This window comes from Stylophora pistillata, chromosome 13 (genome assembly GCF_964205215.1).
Source record: "Stylophora pistillata chromosome 13, jaStyPist1.2, whole genome shotgun sequence".
Classification (NCBI taxonomy): domain Eukaryota; kingdom Metazoa; phylum Cnidaria; class Anthozoa; order Scleractinia; family Pocilloporidae; genus Stylophora; species Stylophora pistillata.
In genome coordinates this window covers 795,950-815,000 of record NC_142531.1, presented here as the reverse complement: position 1 = coordinate 815,000, position 19,051 = coordinate 795,950, and the positions used below count along the sequence as shown (strand labels likewise).

General features: G+C 36.4%; 5 protein-coding genes across 5 annotated transcripts in view; 4 read left to right on the top strand and 1 right to left on the bottom strand.

Annotated features, from left to right (window-relative positions):
- Positions 1–2,340, top strand: part of LOC111336937 (uncharacterized) — a 15,621-nt gene extending 13,281 nt beyond the window's left edge. Inside the window, exons 3-5 of the mRNA XM_022943117.2 lie at positions 602–794; positions 1,112–1,324; positions 1,813–2,340. Coding sequence (XP_022798852.1) covers positions 602–794; positions 1,112–1,324; positions 1,813–2,226 — 820 coding nt within the window. The 3' untranslated portion in view covers positions 2,227–2,340. The remainder of the gene's footprint in view (positions 1–601; positions 795–1,111; positions 1,325–1,812) is intronic.
- Positions 2,341–2,518: 178 nt separating this feature from the next.
- On the top strand, positions 2,519–9,628 carry LOC148717209 (uncharacterized). The gene has a single exon (XM_088743054.1). The coding sequence runs from the start codon at positions 3,007–3,009 to the stop codon at positions 9,331–9,333; it is 6,327 nt and encodes a 2,108-aa protein (XP_088599180.1). The 5' UTR covers positions 2,519–3,006; the 3' UTR covers positions 9,334–9,628.
- LOC111336936 (serine beta-lactamase-like protein LACTB, mitochondrial) lies at positions 9,179–18,217 on the bottom strand. The gene is made up of 8 exons (XM_022943116.2): positions 17,898–18,217; positions 16,976–17,231; positions 15,983–16,180; positions 15,715–15,782; positions 14,891–15,123; positions 14,505–14,674; positions 13,925–14,098; positions 9,179–13,068 (listed from the first exon to the last, which is right to left on the bottom strand). The coding sequence occupies exons 1-8, from the start codon at positions 18,180–18,182 to the stop codon at positions 12,905–12,907; spliced, it is 1,548 nt and encodes a 515-aa protein (XP_022798851.1). The 5' UTR covers positions 18,183–18,217; the 3' UTR covers positions 9,179–12,904.
- LOC148717208 (uncharacterized) lies at positions 9,493–12,622 on the top strand. Its single transcript, XM_088743058.1, has 2 exons — positions 9,493–9,628; positions 10,204–12,622. The coding sequence occupies exons 1-2, from the start codon at positions 9,619–9,621 to the stop codon at positions 11,211–11,213; spliced, it is 1,020 nt and encodes a 339-aa protein (XP_088599184.1). The 5' UTR covers positions 9,493–9,618; the 3' UTR covers positions 11,214–12,622.
- Positions 18,218–18,283: 66 nt separating the features above from the next.
- Positions 18,284–19,051, top strand: part of LOC111336940 (bridge-like lipid transfer protein family member 2) — a 43,208-nt gene continuing 42,440 nt past the window's right edge. The window contains exons 1-2 of the mRNA XM_022943123.2: positions 18,284–18,447; positions 18,679–18,802. Of these exons, the coding sequence (XP_022798858.1) occupies positions 18,383–18,447; positions 18,679–18,802 (189 nt within the window). The 5' untranslated portion in view covers positions 18,284–18,382. The remainder of the gene's footprint in view (positions 18,448–18,678; positions 18,803–19,051) is intronic.

Sequence of the window (19,051 nt, the reverse complement as noted above, 5' to 3'; positions counted from 1 at the left end):
ATCGTGCACAATGAAATGTGTCTTTTGGTTGGCGTGTTTATTTAAATTGATTGGAATACTGTTAAACACTGTGAACGGTGAGGTCTAGAAAAACTTAAAAAAAAACCTGTGAGAGTAAAATCTGTTAGGCTTCTTAAATGAAGCTTTCTACTGACTTTGAGGTTCCCAACTATTCATGAATCACACCCCATAGAATCGTACGCACATGTAGTTAATATGAGGCAACTCAAATGACCAATGAGTAACAATCATAATGATGGTGGTAATAACAACAATTATAATAACCCTGTTTTCCCCATTCTGTATCGGTCTTCCTAAACAGTTTTCACTATTTTGGTGGCATTCCGTTAGTCATTTCATTGGTTTCTTTCCCGGAAATGACCGTGTCCAGCTCTTTTCCCACACCCTCTAACTTTGGAAGGTTAAGAAGCCACATTTTGAAAAATATAGCTAGAATTAGAATAACTACTATTACCTCAATATTTCTTATTTCTACTTGTTCATTGAATCATTAATATATAGAGTACAGCACTAAATACCATTTGTTTTATCAGGTTGGGTTGAGACTTGAAGTTCTATTATCTACATTTCATTTTACTAGGAATCTTCCACTTAGTAGCATGGGCGATTTCCAAAATTTTCTTCAGAACCTCAACTTTAAGTTTTTTGAACATGGAGTTACAGGTTATAGGACCCCATTGGGGGGGCATGTGTACACAGCCTCAGATGACCCCCCAGAGGTTACTATAGAACCACATAATGAATGCTCCTATTCACCATTATTTCCAAAGAAGGTATGTTCATAAGGTCACGTTTTGTGTTGTAGTAATAATAGTCTTTATCTGTGGTACGTGTGCAAATTATGTGTTAATTAAAGTGGGTCCTTTTCATTTATTTTTGAGCAAGAATCTTTTTTTTTTGGAGAGCCCCTCTCCATCTAATGGAATAAGTGGGTAGAAATAAACTGTTTAGGTAATCTGAAAGAAAGAGTTTTAGGGGTAACTTAACAGCAGACTCCTTTCTGTTCCAAAAAAAAAAACACTCCTTGTAACCTCAAACCACCAATATGGTACAAAGGTGAACTAAAGTATATAAATATCCCGTTTTTCAGATAGTGATGTTCTGTTTAAGAGAACCTAACCCATCTTGTGGCGGTGAAACTGTTCTCCTGAAAAGCCAAGATTTGACTGCCTCCTTGGATCCCAAAGTGATTCAAAAGTTTGAGGCAAAGAAGATTCGCTATCAAGCCTTTCTCCCAAACAAAGACACAGGAGCTGGACTTCAGAAGAGCTGGCAAGATAGATTCTGGATGGATGATCCCAAGGTTTGCTAAAATTCCTTTTCAGATGTTTTGTCCAAGGTCCTTTGTTTTGTTGAATTAATTTTGTACAATAATGCATTTGGTACAGACACCTAGCTTGCCAAAATTTTGATTAACAGTAAATCATAGGATCCCCTTCATCCATAACATCAGACTACACCATAGAATTGTTTCTCCAACATTCTAAGATAATCAATTTTAGAAAACACTTAAGAAAGATTTTGAATATTCATCACAATTAGGGGATACAGAAAAGTCTGAATTCACTATGAGAATTTAACACCAGTTGGTTGGCCAGATGCATTTCCTGCTGGGATACAGAGAACTCCTTGGCAGGCTACACCATAGAGGTTACAGCATCATAAGTTTTGTTTAACTGGACAGTGATCAATCAAAAATGCAGGTTGTAAGGTTGTGTCTTTACAATGTAGATGCATGCAATTGAGTGCCATGTGAATTTCATCTTTGAATGACTTGTTTGTTTTAAATAGGAGGTGCAAACAATTCTTGAATTAAACGGATGGAGCTACTCTTGGGACAAGGGGAAAAATCTTCGCTACTGGTACCTTAATTCACCTGTCATACAACACCCCATAACTGGGGAGAAGATATGGTTTAATCAAATAACAAGCTATAATGCAAGCTATTTCAGAGCTCTCCCTCTGTATGAAAATACTGGTGATAGTATGAAAGATGATCAATTCCCCTTTCACTGTTACTATGGTGATGGATCTGATATTGAACCTGAGGTCCTTCAGCATATTCGTGAAGTAATGTGGTCCTATGCAGTGGGATTTTGGTGGCGGACATTTGATGTTGCTGTACTAGATAATCAACAGGTTTTACATGGAAGGATGGGATGGACTGGAGACAGGAAACTTGTGACTTCACTAATAGCAGAGTAAAGTTGTGAATCCTTTTTAATGCCAGAGTACACTAAGGTAATCATAGGTGTGAAGGTGCAGGAAATGATTGGAACAAAAATTACCTTTGTGTGACATGAAGAATTTTTGTGAAAATATTTGTCTCTGTTATAAAATTTTTAATGTGAGGTGTCTTATGTCTATATTTTTACCATATGCTTATTACAATATCAATTTTAATGTATTTGATTATTTTACTTTCCAAAAGCAATATGTATCAACTTCTTTGACACATCAAATTATTTTTATTATTAGATTAATTTTGTTAGTGAATAACACAAGTTTCAACACTAAATCACTCTGTACAATTATAATATCTCTTAAAACTTATAAAAGTACCTAGAACACAGGGTAAATTTTGACTTTCTTATTTTTCACCAAAACATTAAAAATTTTCAAGATTTCTTAGTGGTGTTAAAAAAACAAGTTACAGTTGTTATCATGACATAAAGAGGGAGGTCAGGATGCAGTTGTTGTTGTAAAGGTTGTCTTACAAAACCTTTGAACCTTAGATATTTCATAATTTTTTTAATTGCGTTCGACGTCAGGAGAACGCTTCGTAATCTTTGGGGATCCTGTGGTCGATGGGATACCTGTGCATGCCAGGCGTGAAGATTCGAGATTTTTGGTTACTTGGACGGGCGATGTTCAAAATCTGCGCCATTTTGAATAATTATTAAGCGCACGCACGAATTTTAAGCCCAATAGCCGGCCAAAGAAATTGCGGGCTCACCTGGTGGACATGCGCACACAACTATTTTTATGCGCAAGCAACTATACCTCGTGCGAGTGCGCACGCAACTATACCTCGTGCGAGTGCAAGCTGCTCGTGCGTCCGTGTCGCCTCCGTGGATATCTTTGGATTGTTCGGTAAGTTCATTTATTTTTCTCAAACTTCATGCGATGTTTCTTAAAAAGTTCATCGCTTCAACTTGTCAAAGCCTTACCAGGAAACTTTTTAGTACTCCTCCAAGAGCATGTAGAAAGCCCGATGTCGGCGTTGTCCGAACTACAACAAACCGAAGACCTTCGCTGCTCTCCTGCTTTGAATTGATGTCCTCGAATTTGCCGAACAACAAAGCAAATCAACCGATAACTCTGACACAAAGTTGTCTCAAAGCAAATCTACCAAGCCATTGTGCTTTGACACAAAGTTGTCTCAAAGCAAATCTACCAAGCCATTGTGCTTTGACCCATAGCGGTCACAAATACAAACCAAACAAACCGAGTCATTGTACTCGGTGGCCATTGCGCCAAATGACCCGTTGTGGTCACAAAGCAAATAAACCGAGTCATTCTGCTCGATGGCCATTGCGCCAAATGAAAAGTGACAAAAGTCAAATGGTTACCGGGCTGATAAGTGGTGATTGTAGTTCACAAGATCATGATAAGGCTTTGACAAGTTATTCTTCTGAGAAAATTGAAAATCATAGTGTAACTATTTCTGAAAATGTTGAAGTTCGTAAGAAAAGAGTGAATTGTCAGAGGAAAAGGGACAGGGAACCATCTCACGTTCCTGTTAAAATAATTCTAAAGGCACTAAGTAATACGAAGTCTAGGAATAGAATCAAGTCTTTTGTAAGACAACATCTTCCAGACAGTTCTTTTATCACTAATTTATGTAGAAATTACAACACCTGGAAATTCTGGTATACCAATGATCATTATTATAGTAAATTTGTTTTTTACATGAACATACAGAAAAGAAAATTTACAACAACAGATAACTATTCTACATGTAACTGTAGACAAACACATATCCGTGTGGCAGATTTAATGAATTCTGGTGGAAAAAGCTTTCCTCAAACTCATAATGATAATTCAAAATTAAATGGAGGTATGTCTCCTGAGAATGCTGTTAGTCATGATTTACCATGGGATTGTTTAACTGAAAGGCTTCGTCTCATAGGACTTATACCACATGATGTAGGTGGATTTGGAGATTGTTTCTTTAAATCAGTTTCACACCAACTGTATAGGACTGCTGACTTGCATCGTGAAATTCGTATGGCTGGAATTGGCCATTTACAGAGTTACCCAGAATTGTATATTGAAAGCATTTCTAATGATCACTGGAATAACTATATTCAACAAATGTCAAAACAAGGCACATGGTGTGATAACATCATAATGCAAGCTGTGGCCAATGCATACAACTGTGTCATTCATATCACACAGTCTAATATAAATTCACCTGAAAGTACAATCTTAACTCCTGTTGCTGATCAGGATGGACGAAAGACAATATTTATTGGATATATTAACGAGTTGCATTATGTTTCAACATTGACTGACAAAAACAGTAGATATAAAAACAAACTCACATGCATAAAGAGAAAATTATCAGAAACCAATGAAAACAGACATGGTAGACTTCTTAAGCACAGAAATTACATGAAAAGAGTCAAATATACAGAAACAGCTAATGAAAGGGCAAGCAGACTTGAAGATAAGAGAGGCACTTATAGAAAAACAATGTCTGAAGAAACTGCTGAAAAGCGAAAAGAGAGACTTAAAACTAAGAGAGACACTTATAGAAAAAGAGTGTCTGAAGAAACTGTTGAAAAGCAAAAAGAGAGACTAAAAAGTTACAAAGACTCTTATAGAAAAAGAACGTCTGAAGAAAATGTTGAAAAGCGAAAAGAGAGACTTGCAAATAGGAGAGCCAGTTATAAAAGGTCTCAAACAATTTCTGCAGGACAAAAAGAGAGCTGTGCTGGTCCAGTTCACGAACAAAAACATGCACAAAATAACATGAACGATTTTCATAAGTCCAATCAGTATTCAGTTTGCCAATGCACTGTCTGTTTTGAAGCATGGCCATTGAAATCCAGTCCAAGGAAGGTTGATCACTACCAGTGTCAGAGGTGCATACGAGATAAACAACAACCAAAAAAGTTTTCTAAGGAAAATGACATGGTGCCATCATTAGTACCTTTACAACTGCAGGGGCTAACCCAAGTAGAAGAAATGCTTATTGCACGTGCACTTCCTGTTATGCGAGTTTACATAAAACCTGGTGGACAAAGGGGCTATTCAGGCCACTGTATCAATTTGCCTCAGGATATAGCTGAACTAGCACATTCTCTGCCTAGATACCCAAAAGATCTATCTGTTATTGTTGTTAAGATGAAAGGTAAAGAGAACAGTTTTAAAGATGTGACAGTGCGAAGGCAAAATGTAGCTGATGCACTACAATGGCTTGTTAATAATAACTCACACTACAAGGACATAACCATCAATCAAAATTCTTTAAATTCTTTACCAGAACATGGTGTTCCACATGGTCTTCTCTCGGTTGAAACAGAGAATATAGATTTGGATGCCACATGTGAACCTGACTTAGGTCCTCAAAATGAAGATGACATTGTTTATAATGAGGGTACTGAAATGAGTAGTTTTCTGCCTATTCCAGAGTGTCAGCAGCAAGAAATAGAAGCTGTGCGCCAACAATTGTCTAATGATTCTAATCACTTGCCCTGGCCAACAGTTGGCAGTGAACCATTAAACGAGTATGTAACTCCCTATTTAGCAACAATGGCTTTCCCAACATTATTTCCAGATGGTAAGGGTGATCCTACTAACCCATCATTACGCCGAGATATACCACTCGGAGAAAGAGTAAAGCACCTTTTAAAGTTTGGAGAAAACAAGAATGACAAATGGGTATATCGCTTTGCTACTCACCCCAGATTTGGTTACTGGGCATTGAATATGATACAAAGAAAACGTATTCTGCAACAGACAGGCATGTTCCTAAAACAAAACCCAGGAGAAGCTCATTTGACTGCTGAGGAGCTGCGGCAAATGGCAACTAGCAATAACACAAGTATGTTTATATCTAAGATATCACGCTATCTTAGTAACATTACTGGTTCTAATGCTTATTGGCACAAAGCTAAAGAAGATTTAAAAGCAATAATAGCCCATGCTGGAGCTCCAACATTCTTTTTCACATTCTCCTCTGCTGATATGCATTGGCCTGAACTTCATGCAATTTTTGGCAACTCAGTCAGTATTAATTCAACTGAGAACAAACGGCAGAATGTCATTAACAATCCTCATATTACAGACTGGTTCTTTACACAGCGTTTAGAAAGTTTTATTAAATACTGGTTATACAATTCACTAGATGCTGAGTGGCACTGGTACAGATTTGAATATCAAGCTAGAGGTAGTATACATTGTCATGGTGTAGCAAAGCTGAAAAATGATCCAGGTTTATGTAAACTCTCAGAAACAGCTCTAAAAGGCTATTTGGCTGAAATGTCCACTAATACAGCTGAGCAAGTCAATATACTAGAACTCAATCAACAGATAGTGGATGGGAAAAAGGCTTCTCAGGTAGTTTGTCAGTATGTAGATTGGTTATTGTCTACATATAATCCAGATCCACCAGATAATGGCACATGGGTGAAGCCCTCTATTCATCCTTGTCAAAAGCGTCACAAGGACCTTGTAAGTTTACAAGACTCTGAACAAGATTATGTTGATTTGTTGAATACTGTACAAAGGCACACTCGCTGTAGTACAAACTATTGTCTTAGAAAGAAACAAAACGAAACAGAACTGAAATGTAGATTTAAGTTTCCATTTCAACCTTGTGTTAATACAAAACTAGAGTTTGAGCCCATTCATACAAAAGATCGAAGCACTCAATACAAAGCAAAGATCATAACAAAGAGGAATGATAGCAGACTCAATAATCACCAACGACTTCAGCTTCAAGGCTGGAGGGCAAACTGTGATATTCAAGTAATCATTGATTATCATGCATGTGTTGAATACCTTGCAAAATATGCTTCAAAAGGTGAACCAAAGTCACCTGTAATGAAACTTGCATTTAATTCTATTGTCCGTAATTGCAACAACAATAGCAACCCTACAAAATTGATAAAAAAAGTGATAATGAAATCACTTGGCCAACGTGACTTCTCTGCACAAGAGACTATGCATCATCTCATGTCACTGAAACTTGTCAGCTCATCATTTAATGTGGTACCTATTAGTCTAAATGGTTCACGTAGAATCAAAACTATAACAAATGATGGAGATACTGTAACCAATGACTCATTGCTTGATACTTACGCTAAAAGGGAAAAATATATTCAAACCATCCCAGATATAATGGCTCTTAATTTCATTCATTTTGCAACAAAATACAAACTTGTCAACAACAAACTAACAGTTCAGCCTCATAACATGATTCCCAGAGTTTTTCCAGTATTTTCTTCCAATTCAAAAGGTCCAAATTTTGGACTTTATTGCAAATATCAGTTACTTAAGCACAAACCTTGGCATACTACACAAGACAATGCCTGGGATTGTCAGGAAGGCACTGATGAAATATACATCACAAAATGGAAGGAATTTCTACAAACACCATATGCTGAAGAGCATGTTCCTGACTGGTATGAAAAACTACAAAGTGTACAGAATAACACAGAAGAGGAACCAAATATAGAGCACTCTTCAGAAGAGCTTCCACAGCGTGAAGAGTGGATGGATTTAGCAGATCTCATACCTGGGTATTTTGTTAACCAAGATAATATAACACAACAAACCTCTCAGCCTGATTATGACTGGCAAAATGACAAGATTAAGTATGCAAATCACTTAATACAGGAAATGCCATCCTGGGTAAAAACTAAGAAAGATACTTTGGATTCTACCTTTGGTTTGCAACAACAAAATATTGATGTTAATACATTCAGTGACATGCAAAGACATGCCTACAATATGGTGAAAGCACATTCTGAACAAGCCTGCCCTAAAGATCCATTGCTTCTTATTATACTTGGAGTTGCCGGTACAGGGAAAAGTTACCTCATTAATGCCATCCGAAACCTGCTCCAACACTCTTGTGCAGTGACTGCCACAACTGGCAAAGCTTCATTTAACATAAACGGATGTACAATCCATTCACTATTAAAATTGCCTGTTGGCCCAAGACATAACAAAGAATTAACAGGACAAGGGCTTGTCACATTACAAACCAAGCTGAAAGATATCAGTTATATCCTAATTGATGAATACTCTATGCTAGGACAAACATTGTTTGGCTGGATTGATAGACGCTGCCGACAAGCAACAGGCAAAAATGACAAAGTATTTGGTGGTAAATCCATGATATTAGTTGGTGACCCAGCTCAATTGCCTCCAGTGGCAGATAAGCCATTATATCATTCGAGACCCTCCAGTTCTACAGGTGAACAAGGCTATTTAGCTTATCACATGTTTGGCAATGTTGTAAAACTGTCAGTAAACCAGAGGGTTCAAGGCTTAAATCAACAGCAAGCTCAGTTTAGAGATTTACTCATACGCCTTCGCACAGGAGATTCTAATGAGCAAGATTGGAAACTTCTTTTGGCAAGACAGCCTTCCATAGCATTGAACATGAATGAGTTTCAAGATGCCACTAGGCTCTATTTCAGCAATGAAGAAGTTGCTAATTATAACTTTGAAAAGTTATCAGAACTTCATCAGCCAATAGCCTGCATCACTGCACGTCACTCTAGTGATATAGCTAAGAAAGCAAGTTCAGATGACATGTCAGGTTTACAACCGACCATTTTCCTTGCAAAAGGTGCACATGTAATGCTTACCATGAACCTATGGATAGATGTTGGACTTTGTAACGGTGCAACTGGAACGGTTGAAGATTTCATTTATGCAAACAACCAGCAACCACCAGACTTGCCTGTCGCTGTCATAGTAAAATTTAATGAGTATAGAGGTCCATCTATCAGTGATAGCATTCCACGATGTGTGCCTATATGCCCAATAACAATAACCTCACAGACACTAGATGGTTTACATGAGAGACAACAGTTGCCTCTCAAACTTGCTTGGGCAATCACAATACACAAGAGCCAAGGGTTAACACTGCCAAAAGCATGGATTGACATTGGTCAGACTGAAACTACTGCAGGCATTTCATATGTAGCTATAAGCAGAGTGAAAACACTTTCATCTTGTATTATTGAACCAATGACTTTTGAAAGACTTAAGAGTCTTAAGAAATCCACTAATTTAAAATATAGACTTGAAGAAGAAAGCAGGCTATATAATCTAGCAAATATAAATTGATCCCAAGTTGAGTGATGCGAACAAAGTCACTCACAACAGTACAGCACCCAAAATTGATTAATTAGAATAAATTGATTATACGGCCTTCAACACATGCATACATAAATGATTTTTTTTATGGTTATAAATAGTTCACTTTCCAACTACATTTAAAGCAAAGTTCCATGTAATGTTTCAGAGTGTTGTATTAACTAGGGTTTAAAGGTATTTTAAACACCCTCCTAAAACATCTGTATACATCCTTATTTTTTTTTTTTTTTTCAACAGACAAGACAGAGATCTAATATGGCTTCAGGTATGTATCTCCCGGTCATACTTAAATATTATGGTTATACGTTCCTTTCTTCTATTAAACTAATGCTTCTTGTTTTAAAATCATTTTATAACCTTACCTGCTCTATATGCTCTCATTAATAAAACATGTTATTTTGAACATCTAGGTATTAGATGTACACTGTTTCCTATCACTTTTGTCACCCTTTAATGTTCTCATGTAGTTATATGATACAATTTATTTTTCCCACACCTCTTGCATGTTGATGGCAAACTTTGGCCAAAATATCCCTGTTTTGTACTAAAAATAATCTTAATTACAGTAATTAATGAGTGGTGAACTGCTCCTGTTTTGCTAAATTTTAACACTTCCCCTTCTATTAAGCCCTTCCTTTCTATTTAGCCCCCCCCCCCCCCAATGCGCCTTAAAACAATAAGCCCCCTGTGGGCTTAATAGAGGATTTACAGTACATGAAACAAGGAGACTAATATTTACACATATGTTTTTTTCAAATAACACAAGCTACCTTATGCAGTAATCCCATCCATGCCAAATTTATTACATTAATCTAAATATCTTTTTACCTCCTCCTACAGAAAAACAAGACATAACTTGCTTTGTGCATAATGTCTCACCAGTAAAAAAATCTGGACCAACAAACTACTTTAACTGCCACCTTCAGACAGAGAAAGATCTCATTGGCAGTGTATGCTTTGCAACTGAAAAGAAGGAAACTCTTGATGCAATGGCCACACAAAGATCACCGGTTAAAATTTCAAATTTTAACATCAGCAATAAGTATGGACGAAGTGATGTAGTAATAAACAGGAACACAACCATCACTTCAACAACAGCTGATTTTCCTTACAAAGCACAAGATGATGTCACATCAATTGCATCCTTGTCAAAAGTAGCACCACAACAGCTAGTGTCAATAAAAGGAAAGATATCACATCTAAGTTCGACCAAAACTATAGTCATCCAAGATTCTCCTGTCAAAAAACAGGAAGGCTATATAGTTGATCCATCTGGTTACATAAAAGTTATTTTCTGGGGTGAGCATGTTGACAGCGTCACACCACAGTCCACCTATTTCTTCAACAACTTGAGAATGAAAGTATCTCAGAATCAAAGATACTTGAACACACCAAAACAAGATAATTTATACACCATCAAGGACGCTGAACCCTTCAAACAAACATTACCTGAAGTCAATGACATCTCAACAACAACAGAAACCATTGGAGAAATACTAGGAATAAGCAGTGTCACCAAATACAACTGTTGTTGTTCATGTTCAAAAAAAGTTACAATCAAGGGAAAAATTGCAGTCTGCGATAACTGCAAAGTAACACAAAAGGCAACCAGCTGCAGTGTAAAGTGGACACTCAAGATCCATATCCAAAACTCCAAACAACCACTGCAGAAGCTTCAGCTACAGGTTTATCAAGAAGCAGTGTCAAAGTTGTTTTCAATTTGTCACTTAATTGCAAATGAAACAACAGAGGAGGAAATCACAGAGGCTGTCTTAAACCTAGACACAGTTAAAGTATGCTTTGACACGCAAACGCGAAAACTTGTGGACATTGAAAAAATTGCCATTTAACATGTTTTGTTGCATTTTCCTTTGTAACAAACCAATCTCTAGTAACTATTTAAGTTACTAATAATTCATGCTATGAGATACAAACACTAAAACTTTTAGATATCACAAAAACTTTTATAGCACTTCATTTTTGAATTTCATATTAAACTTTCTTGAAACTATTCCATTTACTATTATTCATGTTACTGTTAGAAAAATTAGTCTCGCTCATTTAGTATCTAAACTACATTGTAAATGAGTAGATTCTCATGTTTTAATTATTGCATTTTACCTTGTGACTAATCGAGTTAGTATCATCCAGGGCCCAGTTGTTCAAAAGACGATTACTGCTAACCCACGATTAAAGCTTAATCAAAGATTTAATCTCTTTTGTTTAAAAAGATTTCAAAAGCTAATTATAAGCTGCACATGAAGTCAAATCGAAAAATAAAACTAAAGAGCAAGAATCCTTAAGAAAATCTCTTTTGGTTATTAATTTAACTGGAATAAAATTTGACGCTAACCCTGGGTTTGCTTAATCGCGCTTTGAACAACCCGGCCCTGGTTACTGTTAAGATAAGAAAAATAGTTAAACAATGCTGACACACAAACACGAAATATTTAGACATGGAAAAAAATCTAAGTTTCATAGCATTTTGAACTTCATCACAGCTTCATGTTCCAGTTGTTGTTATAAAATTTAGTCTATCTCTTTCAGTTTTTCAAGATACTAAGTAGATTGACATGTTTTTTTACATTTTCTCTTGCAACTAACCAATCCCATGCAACTATTCAAGTTACTATTCATGTTACTATTAAAATTTTTTTGTTAAACTATGGTATGACATGCAAACACCAGAACTTTTAAACATTGCAAAAAGTTTCATAGCATTACCAACTTCATAACTTTCTTGAAACTATTCAATTTACTATTATTCATGTTACCGTTACAAAAATTAGTCTCACTCATTTAGTATCTGAACTACATTGTAAATGAGTAGATTGACATGTTCTAATTACTGCATTTTACCTTGTGACTAATCGAGTTAGTATCATCCAGGTTACTGTTAAGTTAAGAAAAATTGTTAAACAATGCTATGACACACAGACACGAAACGTTTAGACATGGAAAAATCTAATTTTCATAGCATTTTGAACTTCATCATAGCCTCATGTTGTTGTTATAAAATCTACTCTATCATTTTCAGTTTTTCAAGATACTGAGTAGACTAACATGTTTTGTTACATTTTCCCTTGCAACTAACCAATCCCTTGTAACTATTCAAGTTACTATCATTCATGTTACTGTTACAAAAGTTAGTCTCCCACAATCAGTATCTAAACTACATTGTAACTAAGTAGATAAACATCTTTGGTTACATATTTGGGTTTCACTATTAAAGTTGCTATTGTTCATGTTGCTCTTTAAATACTTCGTCTTTCTCATTTAATCTCTCAACTAATTTCCTCCTCTGTTTTTGTATGATTTTAGCTAAATTCATTGAACTTCTAACGCACTTATTAATCTTTGATTACTACTAGTCTTAGCAAATTATATTATGTGATAACGGCTGTAACAAAGTATAATAATTGTGTATATATTTTCTTATTCATATACCCTTTGTTAGCAATAAAATCTTTGGGAAAAAATACTGCGACGTCATACCATGTCATAAGATGTGACCAACCAATGGAATTTTCCAAAGTGATGATTATTGCTGAGTTCTCTCAAAGCATTGGGCCACAGCCAGTGCAGTTTTTTGAAGATTTACTCCTTGAAGGTTCACCAATATCGCAATAACCACTCCTTTTGGGGGCTTTGGGTGAATTTTTTGTGGTCTTATCATCAATATGCTGCTTGCTCCAACTGCTCCCCCTGGAATGAATACACCGGAAAAATGTAAGTTTGGGTATTCTGTCCGTATCAAAAAGTTTTCTCTGGTAACTTCACTCTAAATTAGCTTGGATGCATTGTCATCAAATGGGGTTAAGTGGTAAACTACCCGGGAAAAATATATAACAAAAGCATTTGGAGATTTTCCTCTTGGCTTAACTTCTACTCTACCAGGTACACCATGAGGTCTCTGATTGGACTTTGGTAAAATGAGGGTAAAAGAAGAGTGAATTTGTGGTTGGTCACTGTTTTTCTTGGGAAATCATGATTCCATAAACCCTTTACACCCAAATGTCAATATGCATAGTTGCTATACTGTTCTCTACACCTTTCCTAAGGTGCTGAAAAGAAGAATCTGTTTAAAAATCAAGAGCTTCTTTAGTTAATGGTCATTTCCTTTATTCTCGTGACCTTAATGTGTGATTCAGGGGCATTGTTGTAAGGAGAAATTAGATTCTAATCACTCATATCTTTTCCTGAGTTAGAATCAGTTTCCCTGGCTTGCAAGGAAATACATCAAATGTGAAAGGAAAAAGTGGGAGAGTTTGATTTAAAACTCCAAAAAAGTAGATTAAAGGAACTGTTGAAAGTAAGCATAGATGACGGGGGGGGGGGGGGGTCCCTTCAAGGTATTCAGGATTAGCAGCAATTAATTTCACTCCAATGAAGGGCCAACGCTCAAAACGTCAGCTTTTATAATCGTAACGGTGGCCAATTTACCATTTCAACTTTGTTGATATATTGAAATTATTTCGTTAACCCCATCGATGCAGCCCCAGTTTCTTTAGAAACTATCAGCCTTTATTCAATTAATTTTAGGGTTGACTTTAAATCTTACCATTATGAAGTACACATTCTGATTGATGTGAGCACCATCCAAACTCCTGTTTTTCTGCAATGACCTCCCAGCCAAGTCCATAGCCACCAGCTCCATCACCTTGACCTTCTGTGTTAGCCACAATTTTCCAGAGTTCAGTTACAGTATGAGGTTTAAGAAATCCAGGAAGATAGCCTGTAAAAAATTGATTAATTTATTATTACTCAGATGAATCATCTGCAATTTTTTTTATTCATCTCCCATCCAAGTCACTTTTATCTTAGCTCCCTAACTTTAATAATATTTTGCCTCCTTTGAGTTGAGAGTGATTTTTCACAGTACAAAAAGACTTGATCATTTTACTCTCAGTGGTAATCAGTGCCTACACTCTCCTCTCAGTTATAATACACTGTCAAACAGACACCTGATGAAAGTTACAAAAAATATCAACTTTGACATGTTGTATCTATTAGATTTAATGTCAAAATCTCAGGACTGGTACATTCAGAAGTTCTCATATCTTGTGAGTGAAAACTACTATTGAACAGGTAAAGTCAGTTTACCCCCCCCCTCCCCGATCTAGACCTAAAGTTAACCATACCGGATGCTTCCTTGCTGTCCACCTCTCCTATCTGTTTGGCATAAAGCAAAGAATTCCCAAATTGGATCAGATCTTTGACAGTGGAAAGGAAACCCCCGCCTGCCCACTTGCATGAGTTGTCTACATATGGTGTATTCATAAGACGTCCTTTACAATTGCGTTGATAAAATCTGCATCAAATGAGAGAGATCATTTTCATTAAATGTTCAGAATAATTCAGGAGCACTTGTATTTCCTGGCAGGTTTTCAACAATAACTAAAAGAAACTAAGAAACTGTGGTAGGTATTTTGATTTAGTCTTGTGAACATATATATAATAATATTAATGCCAAAAAATAAGATAGATCATCATTGATTGCTTACTAGAATATGTAACATGACTTAACCTTGCTCTGTTCATAATAATTGTATCATTGAATTCAGCACATGTGTTTTCCATGCCCAGATCTTTAAACAGTTTTTTCATAAAAAGAAGAAAGTCTTGTCCAGATATACTCTCTACAACAGCACTTAGTAAAGTCCAACCATGCGTGGTGTATAAAAAACTTGTACCAGGATTGGATAGGAGCGGGTCATCTTTAAAAATGGCTATTGCCTCAGAGACTGATTTGTAGTGGTCCTAAAAAAAAACTGAATAAGTTTAAAATTGAACTGATATATGCATCAATCTCTGAAACAATTTTATAGGGAATGTAGCTGTATAACTAGCTTACAACAGTCTGCTTATAACAATTACTTAACAAAGAATATGACCAGGAAGTGTAATAGACACTGCAAGCTTACTGAAAATGGGCACCTCAGACAATTATTTTGGTATATGGAAAGAACAAAATATATAAGAGGACAGGCAAGTTTAATAAAACACTCTCCTAATAAGGAACTTTCTCTGTAGATTCTTAAAGCTAGACGAGTTATAGAACAAGATCAGACTATAGGGTCCTAATGAGGGAGTGCTTGAACCCAAAATATTATTTCCACATGCAGTACTGTGACTGATATATCTTTCTCTGTCCAACTATTATCAAGCAGTTAATTACTGGCATTTTGTGTATTATACCTATCAAACTGTCAATTGAGTGGAGGAAAGAGTGTCAAAGGTATCCAGAAGGGAGTACGATGAAAGGAGTACTTCAAACAAAGAGCACGGAAGGCTGCTGCCATGTTAAAAAATGTCAAGTGGAGGGATGTTATCCAGGAGTTATTTCCCTACCTTACTGTAGAATTCTTCAAACTGTGAATCACCTCCTCGTCTACAAGTGCAGCCATCACTCACTGTACCTAGAACAAATAACCTGACACTTTTGAGAGTTGACGAACATTTGATGTAAGAACATGCAAACACCAAACAAACTCCTCACTTTAAGTTTAAAAGTTCAGTAAAATGGACCATAGAAATTAACAGAAAAAAAAAACTAGGAATCGAAACATTACAAGACTGAATATCAAAGTACATGCACATTCCCAACTGTCCCACTTACCTCTTTTCTCTTTGTTTGTCTCATTTTCTTCACTGGATGCTGTTGGTTTTTGGTAATGTCTTATTCCACCAAGGTGAGACAATAAGTGTCTGGTTGTTAGTGTGACTGGGGAGCCACTGAAAGACTTCTCAGGAAATGATGTGACATATTTTTGGATTGGTGCATCAAGGTCTAATTTACCTTTTTCCCACAGCTTGGCTGACAAATAATGGATGAAAAATGTTGGATATGCTAGAGAGATCATGGTTCAAATCCTACATACATGTATATAATCTCTTGACATCCTTTACCCTTTACACCTCAATTAACATCAGTATGTATATTCTCAAATGAATGCTGTTCTCTATACATTTCCAAGGTTTCTGAAAAGGAGAATTTGTGTAATGGCAAGAGCTTCTTTAGTTGGTGATCATTCCTTTATTCTCGTGAGCTTAATGATTGTGTGATTCAGGAGTGATAGAAGATAGTTATTCTGATTGTGTGACTCAGGAGTGATAGAAGATACCTATTCTTGAGGGTCAAGGGGATAATAGGAAAGGGATAAGAGACATTTCATCCATTGAGTACTGAAAAGCAATGATCATGGATGGCCTGTTTTTCTCTTCTTCGCTGTTTAAACAGTTTGAGAAACTTACTCTACCTTCTTAAAACAATAATAGTTATGAAAATACAACAACACTACATGTCAATGTGGTAACTTGCTATTGTCACTGGCTCCTTGTGATACCATCCCTTGTTCTGATTGACTGCTGTGATTACTTAAGCAATGGGTTTTACTATTTTTTTTTTACTCTCAATGATAAAGTGTCCTATTTCTCACTAGTAATCTGAAATTTTCCTTAAGGAAAATATGCCAAATAGAACAATACAAGAAAAATTTGTGTAAGAGAGCAGAAATGGTTTGCATGTGTCTTCTGACTTGTATCAGTGATTAAATCAAGTGCTTCCTATGCAAGCTAATTTTCATTCCTTTTGATTTCAGAGAACACCTACCTACAGCTGTTGCAGTAAAAGGCTTACTGATACTTGCAATTCGCATGACAGTTTCACTGGTACACAACACTCTATTCTCTACATCTGCAAACCCAAATCCTTCACTCCAAACAGTTTTTCCATCTAGGCTAACAGCTATACAAACTCCTGGGCAACCAATTTCTTCCTTCATACATTTTATGATATGCTGTGATTCCTCTATGGCAGATTGAATGGTCCAATAGGAATTGCCATATATATTTTCTTCTCTTTTGTTCTTATTTCATTGTTAAGGGAAAGAATATTTCAGTTTTCAAGAATTCAATAGTTTCCAGTCATGAACAACAAAGCACTATAATTTGCAATGTATCCAAACTCTCAGAATTGTTGACTCTGAATAACTTAACTTAGCTATGCAGATATTGTAAATGAAAAATAATGACACATTATCACAATTGGGAGCGTAAGGGGTCATGCACTACTCGCTGCAATTTTCTCTTCAAAATATGGGGTACTTCCAGGTAATGATAAGTGTACAGTTAGGTAGGGCACCCCTATAACATATGTATGTGTCCTAAGCTTTCAGTCGTGTTTCCCATCAATGAATACTATTTGCTGATGTAAAAAACAAATTACGTCAAACAATCCACTTCTCTAAATCACGGATCTACTATTTGACCATGTCTATTGCAAGTCTCAGTCGGGATAAGTCCACGGTTCTGTCCTCGTGTACCGGTTCACAAGATCCGATACAAAAGACCGAACAATACACAACAGCTAACCAATGACTCCTAAACAAAGAAAGAACAATGGTAATTCCCTCGTGAACCGGTACACCAGGACAGAACCAAGTCTACGTTTTCAACTCAGTCCGTAGTCCTCATTCCACGTCTAATATTTTCATACTGATCCCATTCAAAAGGTCATTACATCTTAAGGATACGGGTACTGGCAATGGAAATTTATTTTCTTTTTCTTCGCTCTCTTTTTTGTTGAACGAGGCCTCTATTGGTGACGTCTTTCTTTGTTTCTTTCCATAAAAAATTCCGGAAAATCCAAGTAGACCACCAAGTCCAAAACCAAGAAAAAAGGCGATGTTCGGTGATCTCTTCCCTGTTTCCACGGAATTTAACGGATGCTTAGTAAAGTGGCTTAGATCTCTCACACTTCCTAAAATTCTACAGCTCGGTAAGGACTGTGAAACTCTTTTGAGATACAGAACCGCCATTTAGCAGCAATGGCTGTCCCCTAGTCCTCCTTGAGGATCTGGTCATCTCATCCCTTGGGGTCCTGGGGATGAGATGGCCATTTATTTTTACGACTGCGCTGTAGAAGAAAGAGAATGAAAACAAAATGGAGGCCAAATCGATCATCGTTAACAATCGCAATAAATGGAAATGAAATGCAGATGATACGCGACCCTTCATCATGATATTAGCTTATGTTGTAGGAATAGTTTGCCTTTTGCTGTTAGCAGGCGTCTTTTTGGGAAGGTATGTAATGTATGGTCCACCTCGCTCAATGGATGTGTTGATGTTTTTTTTCTCGATTTGTCAAGTTGGCAACATAAATGCGTGAAATAAGTTAATAGTTTTTGGACAGATCGCTTGATTGAAGGAAAATAAATGTTTAAATATATTCTAAACTGTAGTCGTTTTGAATGCATGAAACCCCTTAAATGGTTAGCCACAATCTAATGTGGCTATGGTGTTTTTTTTTTAAAGGTTCCTTGCTTGGCTTTTGGAGATCTTTGCTCAGCATGTTCTTCACCTGGATCTAAAAGTTGACACACTTGGCTTATTTGGTGCAAATGGTATTGAGATAAAGTTCAAGAATGGGTTGAAAATTGTAAGTTAAAATTGTAAGCTGCTGCACGAGGATGCTAGTCTGCAGAACTCTGTTTTGAGAGGTTAGAGGGTTTGATCATTGGCCAAGGGGCTGTTTTTCGAGGTTTTGGTAACTTAAAAGCCCTGTAAAGCTGTTTGTTTTCCATCAAGATGGGGGTTTCCAAAGTTTTGAAAATTATGGTACAAGAAAACTGACAGCCAAGGAAAGAAAATCAACTGGTTAGGGTGCTACAACCTACTAATCTAATCT

Bases quoted from the DNA above. Each gene is read 5' to 3' on its own strand.
- LOC148717209 (XM_088743054.1), top strand. From the start codon at position 3,007: ATGCGCAAGCAACTATACCTCGTGCGAGTGCGCACGCAACTATACCTC.
- LOC111336936 (XM_022943116.2), bottom strand. From the start codon at position 18,182: ATGGCGGTTCTGTATCTCAAAAGAGTTTCACAGTCCTTACCGAGCTGT. The intron at 17,232-17,897 runs GTATCCTTAAGA...CAATGAAATAAG, and splicing joins AATTTCCATTGCCAGTACCC to AACAAAAGAGAAGAAAATAT. The intron at 13,069-13,924 runs GTAAGATTTAAA...TATTCATTCCAG, and splicing joins AGAATGTGTACTTCATAATG to GGGGAGCAGTTGGAGCAAGC.